This window comes from Loxodonta africana, chromosome 4 (genome assembly GCF_030014295.1).
Source record: "Loxodonta africana isolate mLoxAfr1 chromosome 4, mLoxAfr1.hap2, whole genome shotgun sequence".
Taxonomy (NCBI): domain Eukaryota; kingdom Metazoa; phylum Chordata; class Mammalia; order Proboscidea; family Elephantidae; genus Loxodonta; species Loxodonta africana.
Genome location: NC_087345.1, coordinates 28,449,021 through 28,465,675, shown reverse-complemented (window position 1 = coordinate 28,465,675; position 16,655 = coordinate 28,449,021). Strand labels below are relative to the sequence as shown.

The following is a 16,655-nucleotide window of genomic DNA, read 5'->3' as shown; positions in this document are numbered from 1 at the left end:
TGATTGCCTCTCAAATAGCAACTCTAGTCTAGCATATTTTAACAAAAAGTATATATATATATATATATATATCTGATACACACACACACACACACACACACACTACACACTACACACACACATGCCCAAGGTTAAGAGTAAAATTCATTAAGGAAAGTAACTTTGTGACTTTTTATTAGGTATTATTTCAATATTTAAAATGCAGGGCCATTTTTCTTATACTGCCTAAACAGAAGAAATAAATACGTTTTTCAAAATGAAGAGAGTTATCATTTATAATATTAAAAGAGGTATTACTAGATAGATAGTAACTGCCTTGAAGAGTCAGTGAGTTCTAGCAAATGGAGTAATTTAATCACCCTTACACTGGTAGAAATCTCGTAATTTTTTCTCCTTTGTCTTTTTCTTTCTTGCTCGTTGTTTTACTTACCTTTGTATTCATAAATCTAATGCAGAGTTCAAAATCAAAATGTACATCAGATGTTTCTAACTTAATTCGAAGTGTTTGAAAAGCTATTGAGTTGTTTGGAGAGTTTTATTGACAAGAATTGAGATGTCAGGTGCATTTGGTTAATCAGTTCTCTAGCTATACTGGGAAAGGGTTGTTTATAGAATTCCTTGCATCCCAGCAACTCATGGGTTCTGACATTGCATCCTCAGAGCAACCCAGTATAAAAATCTGGAGCATTATCTTTTTAATCCTCATACCACCCCTGTGAGGTAGGTAGATGACATATTGCCCCCATTTTGCAGATGAGGAAACTGAGGCACAGAGAGGTGAAGTGACTTGCCCAAGGTCACACAGTGGTGAGTCCGTGGCAGAGCCAGTAGATGTTTGTTTCTTCAGTGAGAAAAAGAAACCAGGACTATTAAAATTCCTAGCCTTATGCTTTTTCCACTCACGGCTACCTCTCTGGACTCGCCAATCAAATTTATATTGGTGGACTTTTGTGTCTTAAGTTCCTCTTGGAAGGCATAATTGGGGGTACTTTGCTTTCTTTCCCAAATGGATGAGTTTTTCAGTGCCCTTCCTCTTAGTGTGATCTTTGGCTCCAGGCTTCATCTTTTGTTTTGCTTTCACCTTTTACTGTTTTGGCCAGATTCTTTCATATAACAAACTACAAAATAGCACCATTGTACTAAAAAAACAAAACAAAACAAAACAAAAAAACAGAGTTTTACATACTGTTTGATATATTCTGTATTATTGATATGCTAAATTTACATACTGCTCTATATGGAAAAAATAAAAAAAGAGAAGTTACGAATTAGGTTGCACACTAACTCATCATTCGAAAGAACCATTGAGAGTTTGAGACTTTCTATACTTAAAACATTGAGAGTTTGAGACTTTCTATACTTAAAACATTGAGAGTTTGAGACTTTCTAAACTTAAAACATGCGCCTAAAAATGATTGGCCTTGAAGTTGCAACTATTTGCAGTTTTTATTTTTATTTTTTAGCAAGATGTGGAAAAATAAAGCTTTGTGTCTAAAATAAATGCATCCAACTTATATTTGCTACAAATGCCACAGATGGAATCTTGTGGGTTAAAAGTGAACGTGCTACTTGCTGCTTGCTGCTGCTATTGAGGAGGCCAAATTCGGCAAATATAGATGTGATGGAGGGGCAATGGGGATAGACAAACAAGGTTATCACACACTGTAAAACAAAGAGCCTGTGTTGCGTAGAAAGAAGTGCAAATAAGAAAAAAAAATTAATAAAACTACTTAGACAAGGCTGCTAATGGATGGCTCCAACAGCCAAGATAGAGAGACAAATTTAGTGCAACTGGATCTATAAAACACCCATGCATTTGTGGCTCTTGAGAGGCAGGGACTAAGATATATATCTATATATCTATATTTCTCTATAGAATATCATTGATAAAGGATCAACAGCAATCTACCAATTCCAGGGCCATAGCTGCAAGGTGCAAAGCTTTTAACAATCACTCCTAAAGACAACGTTGGAATGTTTACTTGCGTATTTCATTGGGGGGAATGCCCATCTTTTGAAATGTTATCAAATATATTTTTTTGGCAGATCTTCCAATGTTTAACAGGTAACTTATGCAGAGCAAAGGATTCCGCCGGTGGCATGTCATTCTTCACTCCTCGAGAGAGTCTTCCTACATTCTGTAGTTCTTGTTTCCTGCACTCCCTCTACTTGTGTTCTTCAAATGTACTTCCTATAAGCAAGGGAGAAAAAAATGACATTAATTTGATGAATTTGATGTATCCATCTATTTTTAACGTTGGATCTCAGCCTCAGGCCCTAGGGTTTCTGAGAAGATCGTAAACAGGTCTTTTGGCCCCACCTCACCCAGGCTACTTCTATGTACCCGTGGTTACACGGGTACCACAGATAGCTTTACAGTCACACAGAGATGCATTTTCCTACTTCTCCACTGCTGTCGCTAATTCACTGATAGGAAGGGCATCCTGAAAATTCAGTCTTCTCTCCTGTAACACCTTTTCCTAGTGAGGAAAAACAAAAAAAATCAGAAAACATTCCGAGGTCATACTTGGTTGTTTCATTGCAGTTTGCTCTCTTTTAATTTTGCAGCACAGAGGTTTTTCTTTTTTCCTTTTTTTTCATCTGGAGAGAAGCAGAGTTTTAGAAATAGATGACTGGGATGTTTTGTAATTGATTTAGAAATATGTAAAATCACAGACTTTTTTGGGGGGTATGATATAGTACAGTAAGCTGGGTTCAAATTCTAACTCTTCAATTTTCTAGAATGTAAACTTGAATAAGTGACAATCTCTTTGTGCCTCAGTTTCTTCAGCTATAAAAATAGGATAATGATAGTATCTACCTTGTAAGATTAAGTATTAAATAATTAATATATGTAAAGTCACTTACAATAGGCCTGGCCCCTGGTAAGCGCTACATAGGTACTAGTTACTACTGTTATTATGTATTTGTTATTCTTCTTACTTCACCTCTATTGCAAAGTAACCATCCCTGGACTAAAAACCTTGAGCTTCTTGCTTTGATGCTACTAATCACTCAACAAGAAGTAATGTTGGGAAAAAAAAAAAAGCAGCAATAATATTTCAAGGATTTTTGAGTTTTGTTTAGAATATAGACTGTATGAGAGCAGGGACTTTTCTGTCCACTGTTACGGCCCTGGTGTGTAGAGCCAAAACAAAAACCAAACCTGTTGCCGTTGAGTCCATTCCAACTCATAGTGACTCTACAGGACAGAGTGCAATTGCCCCACAGGGTTTCCAAGGAGCACCTGGTGGAATTCAACTGCTGACCTTTTGGTTAGCAGCTGTAGCTCTTAACCACTATGCCACCAGGGTTTCCAGTGTCTAGGACAGTGCCAAGGATATTGCAGGTGCTCAATAAATATTTGTAGAATGAATTCAATAAATGAATGGATGAGTATGAGGGGTCCTGTGATGATCTGGAGAATTATCATTATGCTTTTCCTATAATTATTATTTTATCCTTTTAAAAGTAGTATTTAAATAGAAAAATTTACACAAATAAGGGATATTTGAAACAAAATCAAGGGAGGTGTGGCATTTATATGCATAAACTTACAGTGCTTCCTCTATTGGTTTCACCTCTAGCCAGAGCTCTGGAAGGATGGAGTGGACAACTATTGGTATAGAGTGAAGTGCAAGGAGCCACAGTACCCTTCTCCCCCAGAAAATGTTTCCATCAAGACTGACAATAAGGTTTCCCACCACAGTGGCTGGAATTCCCAAACTCTTCCTTTTGGCTAAGGTGGTGACCACCTCACACAATCACAATATTGTTAGGAGCTAACAGACCCCAGAAAGCACTCAAACCTGAGGCCCAAGCCAGAGAGAGTGAGAGGTTTTAATGCTGAGGCTGAAGGAAAATCAATTTCCACTCCCTGGAAATAACACTATGGGCCCATCATTATTTGGCAATCTCTCCAACACATGATTTTCAGCTCCACCTGGGACATTAAAGTTATCACTAAATCCTTCATGAAAATTGGTTAGCACTTTGAGTGGGTGGTCAATATGGTATGCTGACTGAAGAGAAGGGAGAGCACATCATTGTGTAAAAATGTTTATTAAAATACCTAGCTCACCTGGAGGGGAGATGAGAGGGTAAAGGGGGTTAGAAGCTGGCGAAATGGATACGAAAAGAGAGATTGGAGGGAGGGAGCAGGCTGTCTCATTAGGGGAAGTGTAATTGGGAGTATGTAGCAAGGTGTATATAAGTTTTTGTGTGAGAGACTGACTTGATTTGTAAACTTTCACTTAAAGCACAATAAAAATTATATAAAAAAAAATCTAGCTCAGTGGTGACTGCTACAAGCTGGTGGGACAACACTGGACGTTTGTATAGGATAGCTTGAAATACCATGTGTTTAGAATTCTGGTGCTTTCCCCCCAAATATCATTTTACCAAGTCCACTTTGCATGTATTTGTTGCTGTACACAGCATTACTTGTTAAGACACCAATAAATTTGTCTTTCTAATTTTACATCTTATTCTTTCTTGCAGGAGTTCTCTAGAAAAAATGAAAGAAAGACATAAGGCAGTAGAGAGTAGAATCACTCATGTTCCCAAGCTTCTTGAAACATTTCTGTTCACTTCTTAATGGCTCTTTCAAGCCCCCAAACAGCTATAATAAAGAATATCACTTCTCTGCCAAACTACTAATCAAGTTAACTAAAAACAAAAAAACAAAAAAACTAACAGGATGCAAAATACACTAATATGAGTTTTACCTTCTATTCTGTTTAAGAGGAACATCAGCTCAGAAAAAGATTTCTAAGAATCTGGATAACCCCCAAACCAGGAAAATGCTCAAGAATTAAAGGTAACAAATCAAAAGAAAGCTACATGAGGTGTATAATCCCCAGGCTTCATCTTAAGTTGAATTAACTTGAATGTTCTAGAAGAAAACATTCAGTTATTGTCTATTTCCCTTGCTGAATTCGTTAGACTAGCCAACCTATAGATCTTAGCTTTTTTTTTCCAATAGTGAGATTCTTTTTTATCAAAGCAGAAGGTGTTAAGTGTGAAGTCTGAGCAGAGAGATCCTCTATTTTTTCTGGGTCTGTCTCAGCATCACAACAAAACTATGGGCAGAAACTCCCTTGAGTAAAGCCAAGTCTGCTCCAAACAGCATGGCTCCCATGCACACATGTATACGGTGGAGGCCATTCAAAACCAGCTGGGATGTCATCTGGTTTGTATTTGGCTCTCTTCCCAGGCTCTCACATGTGACTTCTTTGTTGCAGACAATGACAGTGACAAAACAAAAGCACTCAGGGACTTGGTCTCCATTGCATCTGTTGCTTCACACATTGTCTTAATTAAATCATGCTGACCACCCCTGACAGTGGGCTGCAAGCGGAGGCATGTTAGAAGCAGCCGTCAGAGCTGGCACCCACCTTCAATGCACTTCTTGAAGGGTTATGAAACTGTCCCACGTTCAGCCAAGCAAAAACTTTTCACTTCAGCAGCTTGTCCAAGACAAACAAACCAGCTGAAACTGTTTCTAGCATGCAACTAGACAGATTTTTGAAAGGAAAACAGTAGTGAGTAAATACTGTTTCCTGTTGACACCAGACAAGGTAAGATTATTAAAAAAATACATAGATCTCAGTCCTCCAGATCACTGGGGTGGGTTGAGGAAATTTACCCTTCTGAAAGGAAGAGTTAAACAACTCACTAGGGAATAAGTTTGAGAAGGGCTTAATTTGTGATGTATATTATACCCACTGTGTACCATGCACAGATAATTAGGAAGCTAGGAAAGACCCTGAAGAGGCAATTAACATTCTCCTGTTATTTCTTGGCTGTTATCCTTGCTCCAAGCTTTCCTTTGGAAAGCTGCCCACAAACTTTTTGACTAAGAAGATCGCTGAAGGCTAATAACAATGGCAATAATAATAATAATCTTGCTTAACATTTGCAGGGTGCTTGATATTTTACAAAACGATCTCACCAATCCCTCACAAAACCTTGTGAAATAGACATTATTCATATCAGCCTCATTCTGCAAGCTGAGGGTCTCTAAGGTTTAATGACTTGCTGGGGGTCACATGGGAACAAAGCGATAGCTATAGGACTGAAATAATTAGAGTTCATATCGCTCAAACGGTTATTATATGCTGCGATTATATCATGCATATTAATTGCATGTATTTTTAAATTTAATACTCATAACAAACTTTGGGGATGAGTATAGTATATTGCCCATTTTAGCTTTAAGGAATCTGAAGTTTAGAAAGGTTAAACAAATTGCTTTATTTCTTAAAATGAAGATGTGACAGTGGTTGGGATTTTGACTCACTCTTTCTGATTCTGGAGCCCACTATCAGTCATTCTGCTATACTGACTTCCCAAGATACAAAACAATACTTGGTGCTTCCAGCTCCAACGTTCTTCCCAGTAGCAGTAGTCGATAATGCCCCGAGCTGCCCATGACCCCAGATGTTGGTTAATGCTGATTTAGAGGGTAAGGCCATGCCCTAGGGACAGACAGAAGAGTCTGGACTAGGAAGGTGGCTGCCCACCCTTACCATAGGTGTAAGCTGAACCCATTTGTGTAATTGCTGATAGAGGGCTAGTAGCACAGTATTCAATTAGCAAAAACTGTTTTTAGTTGCCATCAAGTTGGCTCCAACACCTGCCGACCTTATGTACAGAATGAAGCATTGGCTGCTCCCGTACCATCTTCATGCAAAAGCTAAACCCCTGAATATTACAACCTCTTCTTTTTTTCTGTGCCTATCTTTATGAGATTTTGCCTGAGACACAGAATCTAAAAGGGAACGATAATAAGCTCTTTAAATTTCAGGGAGGAAGCAGCGATGTTTTCAATAGGCTATGTTTCCATCTCCACCCACTCCAAACAAGTTAAGTATTATGTGATATGAAGTCTAGGAAAAACTCGACACCTTATAAAAAATCCTGGGAAAATACTGTCCAGCATTGAATATTAGCAGCCTGTTGCACAGCATAAAGTCTTAACTCAGTATTGAATTTCTCCCCAAAAGGCCAAAACGGAGGGAAAAAAAGAGCAGCTATATCATTGGCCAGATGGTCCAGATACCAGCTTTTTACTTGTTGAAAAGGATGTGCTGTAGTTATATTGCTAGTTTATTCTGGAGACACGTGACATGGCAGAGGACAATTTAGATGTCTCAATATCAACTTTGATGTCCCTGTACTTCAGGGAATCACAAGTTCAAATTCCAGGTTAAGTCAGCCTTTCATCTCTGGGAGCCATGTAGAGTGAGTGTCATGGGATCCACTCAGCCCTTTGGGATGTGACTTTTAAAATCAAAACACAAGGTGCACATTTTGAGAGACCCTTGCTCCTCATGTGCGTGGCTGCCCCTTTAGCAACGAGTAGCAAGTGTGCATTTACTGGACACAGTGTTGGTCTGCCCAGTCTCTTGCTTTTTCTGGAAACTGCCTCATCCTCCTTTGATGTGATTACTGTGTTAGTGGTCTTTTTTTTCAATATGACCCTCTTCTCTGGCCATAGTTGGATGACTCAAGCTGGGCCCCTCACCCAAGCCATTGACTGAGTGTGGGGGCAGCCCTAAGGCAGACCCATTCCTTAGAAACCTGGAACTCCTTTATTAGCCAACTTTGGCTCAAGGACTCTCTGATAGCTTTGCTGAGTGTTCCTTAGGTACGGCAGTCTAGGACATTTCTACCCAGCCCTGTCTCCCCCTTCCCCTCACTTGGGGTCAGACTTGCATTGCGGTCTGACGGCTTGCTGAGTCTTCCCAGATCCTCTACTACTTCCTTTCACACAGGCATTTCCCCTAACCAGATCCTTGCTCATTTAACCCCATCTCTTCTGCTTTTTGGAGGATCTGAACTTACACTCCTGGACTGGGTCCCAGCTCCCACACATGGCTGTTTGACCTTGGCAATCACTATGTTCTATCTCAGTTTCCTCGGAGAAAGGGCGGGGTAGCGGCACCCCCAACTCATAGTGTTGTTATGATTGAATATGCTGAGCCTTTCACATTTACCTGCCACAGAGAGATTTCGAGAATTGTGTGCAAGGGAGCCTACGGTTTCAAGGGCACTTGATTTAGATTCATGTAGTGAGGCTGATGTTAGCAACGTCAATCTGTTATGGCTTCTGCGCTGTCAGAGTCTACTCTAGTTTTACCTTTGTTAAGAGCACGGACATGCCATAGATTCAATTGTGTACGTGTTTGTCTCCCCACTAAGGAGTAAGTTCCTTGAGAGCAGGTAGCATGTTTCCTTTAGCTCTGTATCCAAGCCAGGAAATACTTTTTAAATTAATTTAAGTTTCCTGCAGGAGTGGTACAATAGAGTTCAGGTCAACAGCAAGCACTGCTGCATGGCTACCTACTTCCTGCTGTGCTCTGTACGAGGACAAATAGCACAGAGGTCCCTCCTGCCTCAAAGCTTACAAGTGGTGAGTTGTGGTACACTAAATATCAATTAAGAAATGCAGGAGAGAGAGCAGTGCATGGTCAATAAACTGGAGTCCTTCTTGGGTCTGGGTTCTGAATTCTACCACTTGCTAGAAGCAAGACCTTGGCAAGACAGGCAGCCTGGCTCATTTGAAGTTTTCTCACCTGAATGGACATAATTATAGCATCTACCCCACAGGATTATGGTAAAGATTAAATAAAATGATTCACTATAACCTTTACCACAAGGCAAGTGCTTAATAAATATCAGCAATTATTATTGCCTTTTTTTTTTTTTTAATACTTTCTATTGCTAATACGCTTCCCACGTACGGGGTTGCTCCTTTTCTAGACCAGTGCAGGGTAAGAGTAGCTACCTCCTGGGTGTTCAGAGCTTCCTTGAGTGCTAGGATAGTGGAAGTATAGCTTCTTTTCCTAGTGATTGGTGAGTATGTGGTGCAAATGGTTAACACGCTTGGCTGCTAACCAAAAGGTTGATAGTTTGAGTCCAATGAAAGGCACCTTGGGAGAAAGGCCTGGTGACCTATGTCCCCCAAATCAGCCACTGAAAGCCCTGTGGAACACAGTTCTACTCTGATACTCATGGGATTGCTAAGAGTCGGAGTCAACTTCAGGGCTTTGAACCGGTTTTAAACAGTTCAGTCATGGCTGACAGAAACAAGGGCAGTATACGTTTACATAGCAACCAAATCTGTTATGCATTGGCTTTTGACCTGAGTAGGGAACAGGCAGTAGTATCCTGCTCAAAGATTGTGGCCTACCAAGCTGTTTTGAATGTGTGCCGCTCTCCACAGTCCTGCCAATAATCCAGTCTCCTGCGTCAGACTCCGGAAAGTTTCCTGATGCAGGAGATTGGATTACTGGCAGGACTGTGGAGAGCAACGCACATTCAAAGTGGTACGAGTGGCAGCCATCTTCGAGTGGGGCACCGCTGCCTGTTTCCTACTCAGGTCAAAAGCTGACACACAAGAGATGTGGTTGCTACACAACGAGTATGCTGCCCTTGTTCCTGTGGGCCATGACTGAACCACTTTGAATCGATTTGAAGCCCTGCCTTATTTCCCTCGGCCATGGCTGAACCATTTAGAACCAATTTGAAGGCATAGTTGACTTAACTCAGTGGCAACTGGTTGGTGCATCCCTGGCAAATCCCCAGGAACCAGGAAACATGTATTTGCCTCATCATTATTTGAAGATTATCCTCACTTAGCAACTTTCTTACTCTTTAGAACACCAGCTGACTCTATTTCAAATATTCCTGCTGGTGATGTAAGTAATCACTACCAACATGGTTTGGAAGCCTGGAGGAGAGGGGGAAAGGAGAAAGAAAGAAACTGCTGAAGGGTACTTTCCCTTGCTGGCAAGAGATATCTGTGTTGCCTTTAGTAGTCTTGAAGGATGTTGTAAAATACTTTAGGGTTCAGGGCTGCTTAGACTGTTGATTTTATGGGCAGCTTGTTTAGTTAGCTGTTTGTGTTTGTGTTACATTTTTAAATAAGAAAAGTTTAAGCGCACTATCTTTCCCAGAGTGAGTTGATTTTGGAATTGCTGAAAGGTTTAAATGTCGTGGTATTTAAAAAAGTAAAACACCAGATTCTAGCAATTTCACTGATATGTGCAAAAGATTCAGCACATTCTTACCTAAAAACTGGACTGGATTACTCTTAAGCCTCCAAAATGCCGTTGTTTCATGTGATATACAGTTTATGCTAGAGAACTTCAGCTAGTGTGTGCAGTAATTTATATGCATCCTGGGGGGATATGTAAGCCCAGGGTTTTAGCTTTTGGTGTAGTTTCATCACAACAGTGATGAGTTCACAGGGTTAGTAGGAAAGGGTGTTGCCCTCTTCCACTCATTCTTCATGTGTGTGTGACAAATCTGGGCAGAACATTCAAATGCTGTGTTCTGAATTTTCCTCCTCACTGAATTTAGAGAAATTTTGGAAGTTTGGAAGGCTCTTCTGAACTTTTAGGATGAACAAAATAACACTATGACAAGTTTAAGTGATTTGCATCTGTTTGAGGTTGATGGGAGCCTTCAGCTTATAAAAGTAAACATGCAGGGTGCCAGCCAGTGCTTTTCCAAGGCAGAAAACATGGCGCAATAACAATTCATGCGTGTATACAGTTTTAAAAAATCAGAATTGCCATGTTGTGCCAAAAGTACCTATACTTCTGTCCTGGAAGAAGGAAAAAAAAATGTCATTATTTACAGAGAGAGAAACCAGGGCATTCAACAGTGACCTAGGTCAACCAATACTGATAAAATACCAATTATCATGCTGTAACTTATTGATTGATTCATACCTTCCATCTCTTCTAGTCCTGCAACGCCCCATGAACTCTTCGACATACCACACGGGCATCATAACTACATGTTCCCAAAGCTACAGTTGTCAACTGATGAGGAACCTGTACCCAACCCTCGACTTGCCAGGATGTTGCTCCTAATCATTGGAATTTTTGTCTTGCCATAATTGTTATTGACAGGTATGAAAATAGCACATTGTATTTTCATGGATGGCACTGCTGGTTGGCCTTTGATTACTTAACCTCTTGGTTTTAGCCAGACAGAAACCTCCATGGGAACGTTTACACATTTTACACAGAGTTTTGTGAAACGTTTGGCATATGAATCCTAGCTTGGAAGCCTGGGCCATTTGGCCAGCATGAGCTTGATGTAAAAATTCTTGGTCTCTGATTGGAAAATTTGGAGCTATTTTACCAGAGAGAAGAGTTGCCATGATGCTCAATCTTTTGAAGGTTTTGCTGTTAACATCCCACTTGCCTTTGGAAATTCTGACCTTGCCAGTTAGAGAGACTAAGGAGGACAGTAAATAAATGTTTATTCCTTTATCTGGCCCAAAGGGGGTGAAAGTGCATGCCAGAATGAATAGAAAAACAAAAAATCAAACCCACTGCCATTGAGTCGATTCTGACTCATAGCAGCCCTATATGACAGAGTAGAACCGCCTCATAGAGTTCCCAAGGAGCGCCTGGGTGTACTTGAACTGCTGACCTTTTGGTTAGCAGCCATAGCTCTTAACCACTATGCTACCAGGGATCCCAGAGTGAATAGAAGAAGTTAAAAGTTTATGGTTAAGAAAGGGGAAAGAGGTGCAAGAGGCATTTGATGATTTTTGCCCATAATCCTGAATTTCTAATAGATGTAGGGTCCGGGATGACGGAAGGAAGACTGATGGATTCACTGAGCCTGGACTGTGCTAGGTCCAGAATTATTCCTGGAGATTTCTAAAGTTGCAAATTGGTTCTATGTGAAAGTTACTGTTTTTGTAGCATGTGCCTCTCTGAAGACCAGATAAGATGTGATTGAAACCCCTGAACCTTTAGAAGATACAATAGAAAGAAAGCTGATGTCTATCTGCCCATCCAACAATGTTCCTTTTATTTGTTGAGTAGTATTTAATTTAGGACTAGAACCTAGGCCTTTGAGAAGACAAGGAAATTGTGCAGTTTCTCCTCAGCCATTATTAGTTTTTATAGAGGAATTTACCTTCACTGAAAGAAAAAGCCAGGAAAGAGTATTTACCTATAATTACAGAAAGTCATTCACCCCAAGTCCCCACTGGGTGCAACAATGCTCGAACACAAAACTACATACACAGAAAAAGAGAGACAGAAGAAGAAGAGAAAGACAGAGAGAGAAAGGAAAAAGAAAATACTTCTCCCAAGTAAACATCTACCTAAAACTGGGTTCTTGTAGTTAATTGCAGATTCTTAGTCACCACAAAGACATTTAGAATGAAAATCAGTTGGATGTACCTTTAGTATTTTTTATGTCTATCAAATCTGCCCTTTTTCAAAAGAATTAGTTTTTTGACCAATGGTTCTTAAAACCATAACCATATTAGTTAATAAAATAGAGATGGGAATTCTCCAAAATGTTTTCTGGCTTCTGTTACTCATCTAGCAATACCTCATTGAGGGTATAACTGAGTGCCTAGCATGGGCAAGACCTTTCTAAGCTGCTCTGTAGAAGTACCTGACATGGACCCCTGGACCCATTGTTTCAGTCTGTCATCATTTGCTGCTGTTTTTAATGTCCATTTCCCTCTTCTTGAGGTTAAAACTTAAGTTTATGTCTTTAAATCATGTCTTTTGGTTGCTGAATAGAAATGAGGTAGTACTAAAGGCATTAAGGTATCCCATTAAAGAAGGACCCAGATTATGTGGGTACCAGGGAAACAGTCTCAGCTTTCAGTCGGACTCCTGAGGATGGGGAAGCTGATTTTGGCTTTGCAGGAGCTACTCCTTTTTAAAAAGTAGATTTGTTTTACTTAGGGCAATAAATATTACTGCTTTTCAAAGGAAGCAGTAACCGGGCTTTAAGCGTTGAGGTTGGGCATCCAGTTCCAGTTGTCATCAAGTCAGTTCCAACTCATGGCGACCCCCTATGTGTCAGAGTAGAACTGTACTCCGTAGGGTGTTCAATGGCTAGTTTTTCAGAAGTGAATTGTCAGACTTTTCTTTCGAGCTGCCTCTGGGTGGACTCAAACCTTTTGATCAGGAGCTGAATGCATTAATCATTTATATCATCCAGGAACAAGGTGAGTATATGGACTGAGAAATTCTAAAGTGGATATTCTAAACCTCATAAAAGGGGGTTCTGCTTCATTTAAAATTATTCATCTTTTCATTGCTACCCAAGGCTTCCACTTTAACCTCAGGGTATCAACTCTGTCCTTGGGTTAAAAGTCAGCACCGTGTTATTTAATTGAAAAAGGCCTTACTCCCTACTTACAGGCAAGTAAAGAGAGTAGATCTCATCCTCCCCCCTGGATGCTCACGGGCTTAAGAAACTGCAACCTTTATTACCTAAGAAAACATTGATTCCCCTTGAGGGAGGTGTGGTGTGGCCTTAAGATGGAGGAGGAAAAAGGGTTTTGCTCTTTGAGAGCCCATTTCTTTCCCTCCTTCTCCACCCTTACATCCTAACAATACACACATTTGGAGCTGTATGAGGTTTTGTTTGTTTTCAAGAGATGTTTGAAAGAAGATCAAATGCTTGTGAAAGGCACTGAATCGGCAGCCCTAGAAACTGAAGTGTCCCGGAAGCTGCGTGAGCCCGGAAATATCCCACGTTTCTATTTATTTTGGCAGTTTTACTTAAAACTAGCAAGAGCTGGAGTTCATGCTACAATTAAATTTTCCCCAGGCACCATGAAATGAAAACACATACTACATTTGATTTTAATTGGTTGAGAAAAATAGTGGTTTTCCGAGAGTTCATTCTAGTTAACGAAATAAAAGTTAACGATTCTTCATGTGGGAGAACTGAGCTATCATTTACGTTGGAATTCATCATAGAACCAGGGATTCTCTGGATTGGAAGGGGTTTTAGGTCATCTAGTGTTCTTCTTCTCCTACCATATGCTTAAATCCATATTACTACATCACCACAGTGTTGGCAAGCTGGGGCTTGAAGTTTTTGGTGATAGGAAACTCATTTCTACTTGAGGAGGTCTATTTCTTTTTCAGATGGCTCTCTTTTTGGAACTAGGTAAAATAATATTAGCTAATACTTTAATAGTACTTACTATGTGCCAGGTACCATTGTAAGCACTAAAATATGTATTTGCTTACACACACATACACATGCGTACATTTATATGTATATTATCTCAAGTCCTCATAACAACTCTATCAATTTTTACCCCCACTCAACAGATGAGGAAACTGAGGCGCAGGAATGTTACATGACTTTCCCAAGGCCACACAGCTGGTAAGTGACAGAGACAGAATTTGAGCCCAGGCAGTCTGATTCTGTACTCTTAATGACTATGTTTTATTGACTCTTGAATCTTTATAACTGTCCTTGATAACTAGTATGGAGGCTTGCACATTGTAGGTGCTCAATAAAAACTGTTTTGCAACAATTTTATTTAAGGATCATGATTCCTTACATATTTGCAATAGTTTCACACTCAATCATAAATTTGGCCTAAGCATTGAAATGGAAACAGTGGAATTTTAAATAATGATTATTATTTTGCCTACTTCAAGAAGGAATTGAGAGGACTAATAGGTACATTAATAGGGTTGCTATGCGTCAAAATCGACTCAACGGCACTGGGTGACTGGGTAATAGGTACATAACATTTAAAGTACTCAGCCAGTTGCCACCTGTAGGAGTAATTGTTCAAACAATTTCAGTTTAGGCTAGAAAAGGAAATCCCAAACCTGCAAAATTTGTGTTAAACTCAGCTTCTCCGCCTTTCTTTTTTAACTTTCCACTTGCCTCACTATCCTTTGTGGGATGAGAGGAATCATTTCATCTCAGAAATACAATTTATTTTCAGGGTCTGTTTTTCTGCCTTTTTCATTTGTTTGTCTATCCATCCATCCAGCACTATGTGCCATATATCATCAGGTGCTTAGGTATTGATACCAGAAAGAAGGAGATGGAAAAACAGTAATAAATACTTCCTGCTTTCTAGTTCATATTATTAAGAAATCATATATAGGCCTCCAAGGTGCTTGCTTTAATCCATTCCGAAAGAAGTGTGCTTTAATGCATAATCTGGGAGTTAAGCATTTTTTAAGTGGAAAGTTCTGGTGCTTTTTAATTTTTTTTCATTAAAAGCCTTGTAGTTCTTCTTGGAATTAAGTTTCTCGTAGGGTATAATTATAGGCTGGGGAAGACTGGATGTTTTCTGACGACAGCTAAAGCAAATCAAGAATTATAGTTTACCCAAAGCCTTGAGTTATAATTGACATTTACTCAGTCATCAATGAAAGAGGGAAGGGATAACTCTGCAAGGGACATTTCCATGGTCCTGAACTCTTAATTCTTCTGCTGAACTGTGGTCCCTTGAAGAGGCATCTGTGTTTGCAGGCTACTCTCAAGTGATGGTCACAGTAGGTATTGGCCTGAGCCTGAGGCTGGTCTCAAAGCAGGGATGTCTTAGCAGGAGAACTCAATGGCTCCTGGCTCCTGTCTCCTGAGTTCTAAGACTCACTGTCTCCAGGTGGCTGGCCACGTGGGCTCAGGCAACAGCCTTGCTTTCATTAATCCTGATAAACCAGGATCCACTTTGCAACTCTATGTGGCAGTGGCTTGGTTCCCAACTGTGGTTTTGATATGCTTCTAATTGGGCCTTTTCCTACTGGGTTGAGCCTTGGGCATCTGCATTGTATTCCAGGAATCTTGAATTTTCAGTGAACTATGGAGGAAGGAAGGATGATGCTAAAGGAGAAGGCAGGGCAGGGGCATGAAGGAACAGGCAGAAAGAAGGCCCCTTTATACCATGACATCTTCAAAGTAGGCTACGTGAATGAAATGCTTCACTGGTCAGTGTAGTCATCGTCACATGTCAGCATTTGCTTGGCTGAGCACTTCTTTCCTGCACCTTCTCTCAGTCTCATAGGTGACAATTTGGATGTTCTTGAATACTTTTTGATTCATTATCTAGGAAGATACTAACCCCACTGATTAAGTAAAGGAGTTGAATGAGATGATCTCTAAGACCTAAATTCTGTGATTCTACTTAGCTTTTCTTTACTCTCAGGAAAATCCAGCACCCTTGTTCACATTCACCCTCTTCCTTTTGGGGGAAGAATATTAAACTAGTGGGGGACTTCACGGGGCCATTTCTGCCCTATTTTTTAACTTTGGAAATCTTTTTTAGTCCATGTTGATTATGTGCTGTTCTTTGCTGACCATAAGGAGAGCAGCTTAGGACCCAAGCAAATTATTTCTCATTTCTAGGTTTCACTGTTATCTTTAAAATAAGGGATTAAACCAAATGATTTCTGAGTCCTCCTCAAGCTCTAACATAACATAACCAATTGCTATTGAGCTGATTCCAACTCATAATGAATCCATGTATATTAGAGTAGCACCGTGCTCCATAGGGTTGTCAATGGCTGAATTTTTGGAAGTAGATTGTCAGGCCTTTCTTCCAAGGTACCTCTGGATGGACTCAAACCTCCAGCCTTTTGATTTGCAGCTGAGTGCATTAACTGTTTATACCATCCAGGGACTCCTGTAACATAACATGGTCCTAATGTTTTTATGCTTTTTAGAAGCAAGGATGGCGAGACTATGTCTCACATGCTTTGGACGTGTTATCAGGAGGGATCAGTCCCTGGAGAAGGACATCATGCTTGGTAAAGTGGAGGGTCAGTGAAAAAGATGATCCTCAAAGAGGTGGATGACACAGTGGCTGCAACAATGGGTTCAAGCATAGCAACGATTGT

The 16,655-nt window shown here is 40.1% G+C and overlaps 1 protein-coding gene across 1 annotated transcript in view; it reads right to left on the bottom strand.

The window, feature by feature from the left end:
- Positions 1 to 1,124: 1,124 nt before the first annotated feature.
- The window catches only part of IGF1 (insulin like growth factor 1), an 80,272-nt gene continuing 64,741 nt past the window's right edge, over positions 1,125 to 16,655 (bottom strand). The window contains exon 4 of the mRNA XM_010599759.3: positions 1,125 to 2,191. Within this exon, the coding sequence (XP_010598061.1) occupies positions 2,132 to 2,191 (60 nt within the window). The 3' untranslated portion in view covers positions 1,125 to 2,131. The remainder of the gene's footprint in view (positions 2,192 to 16,655) is intronic.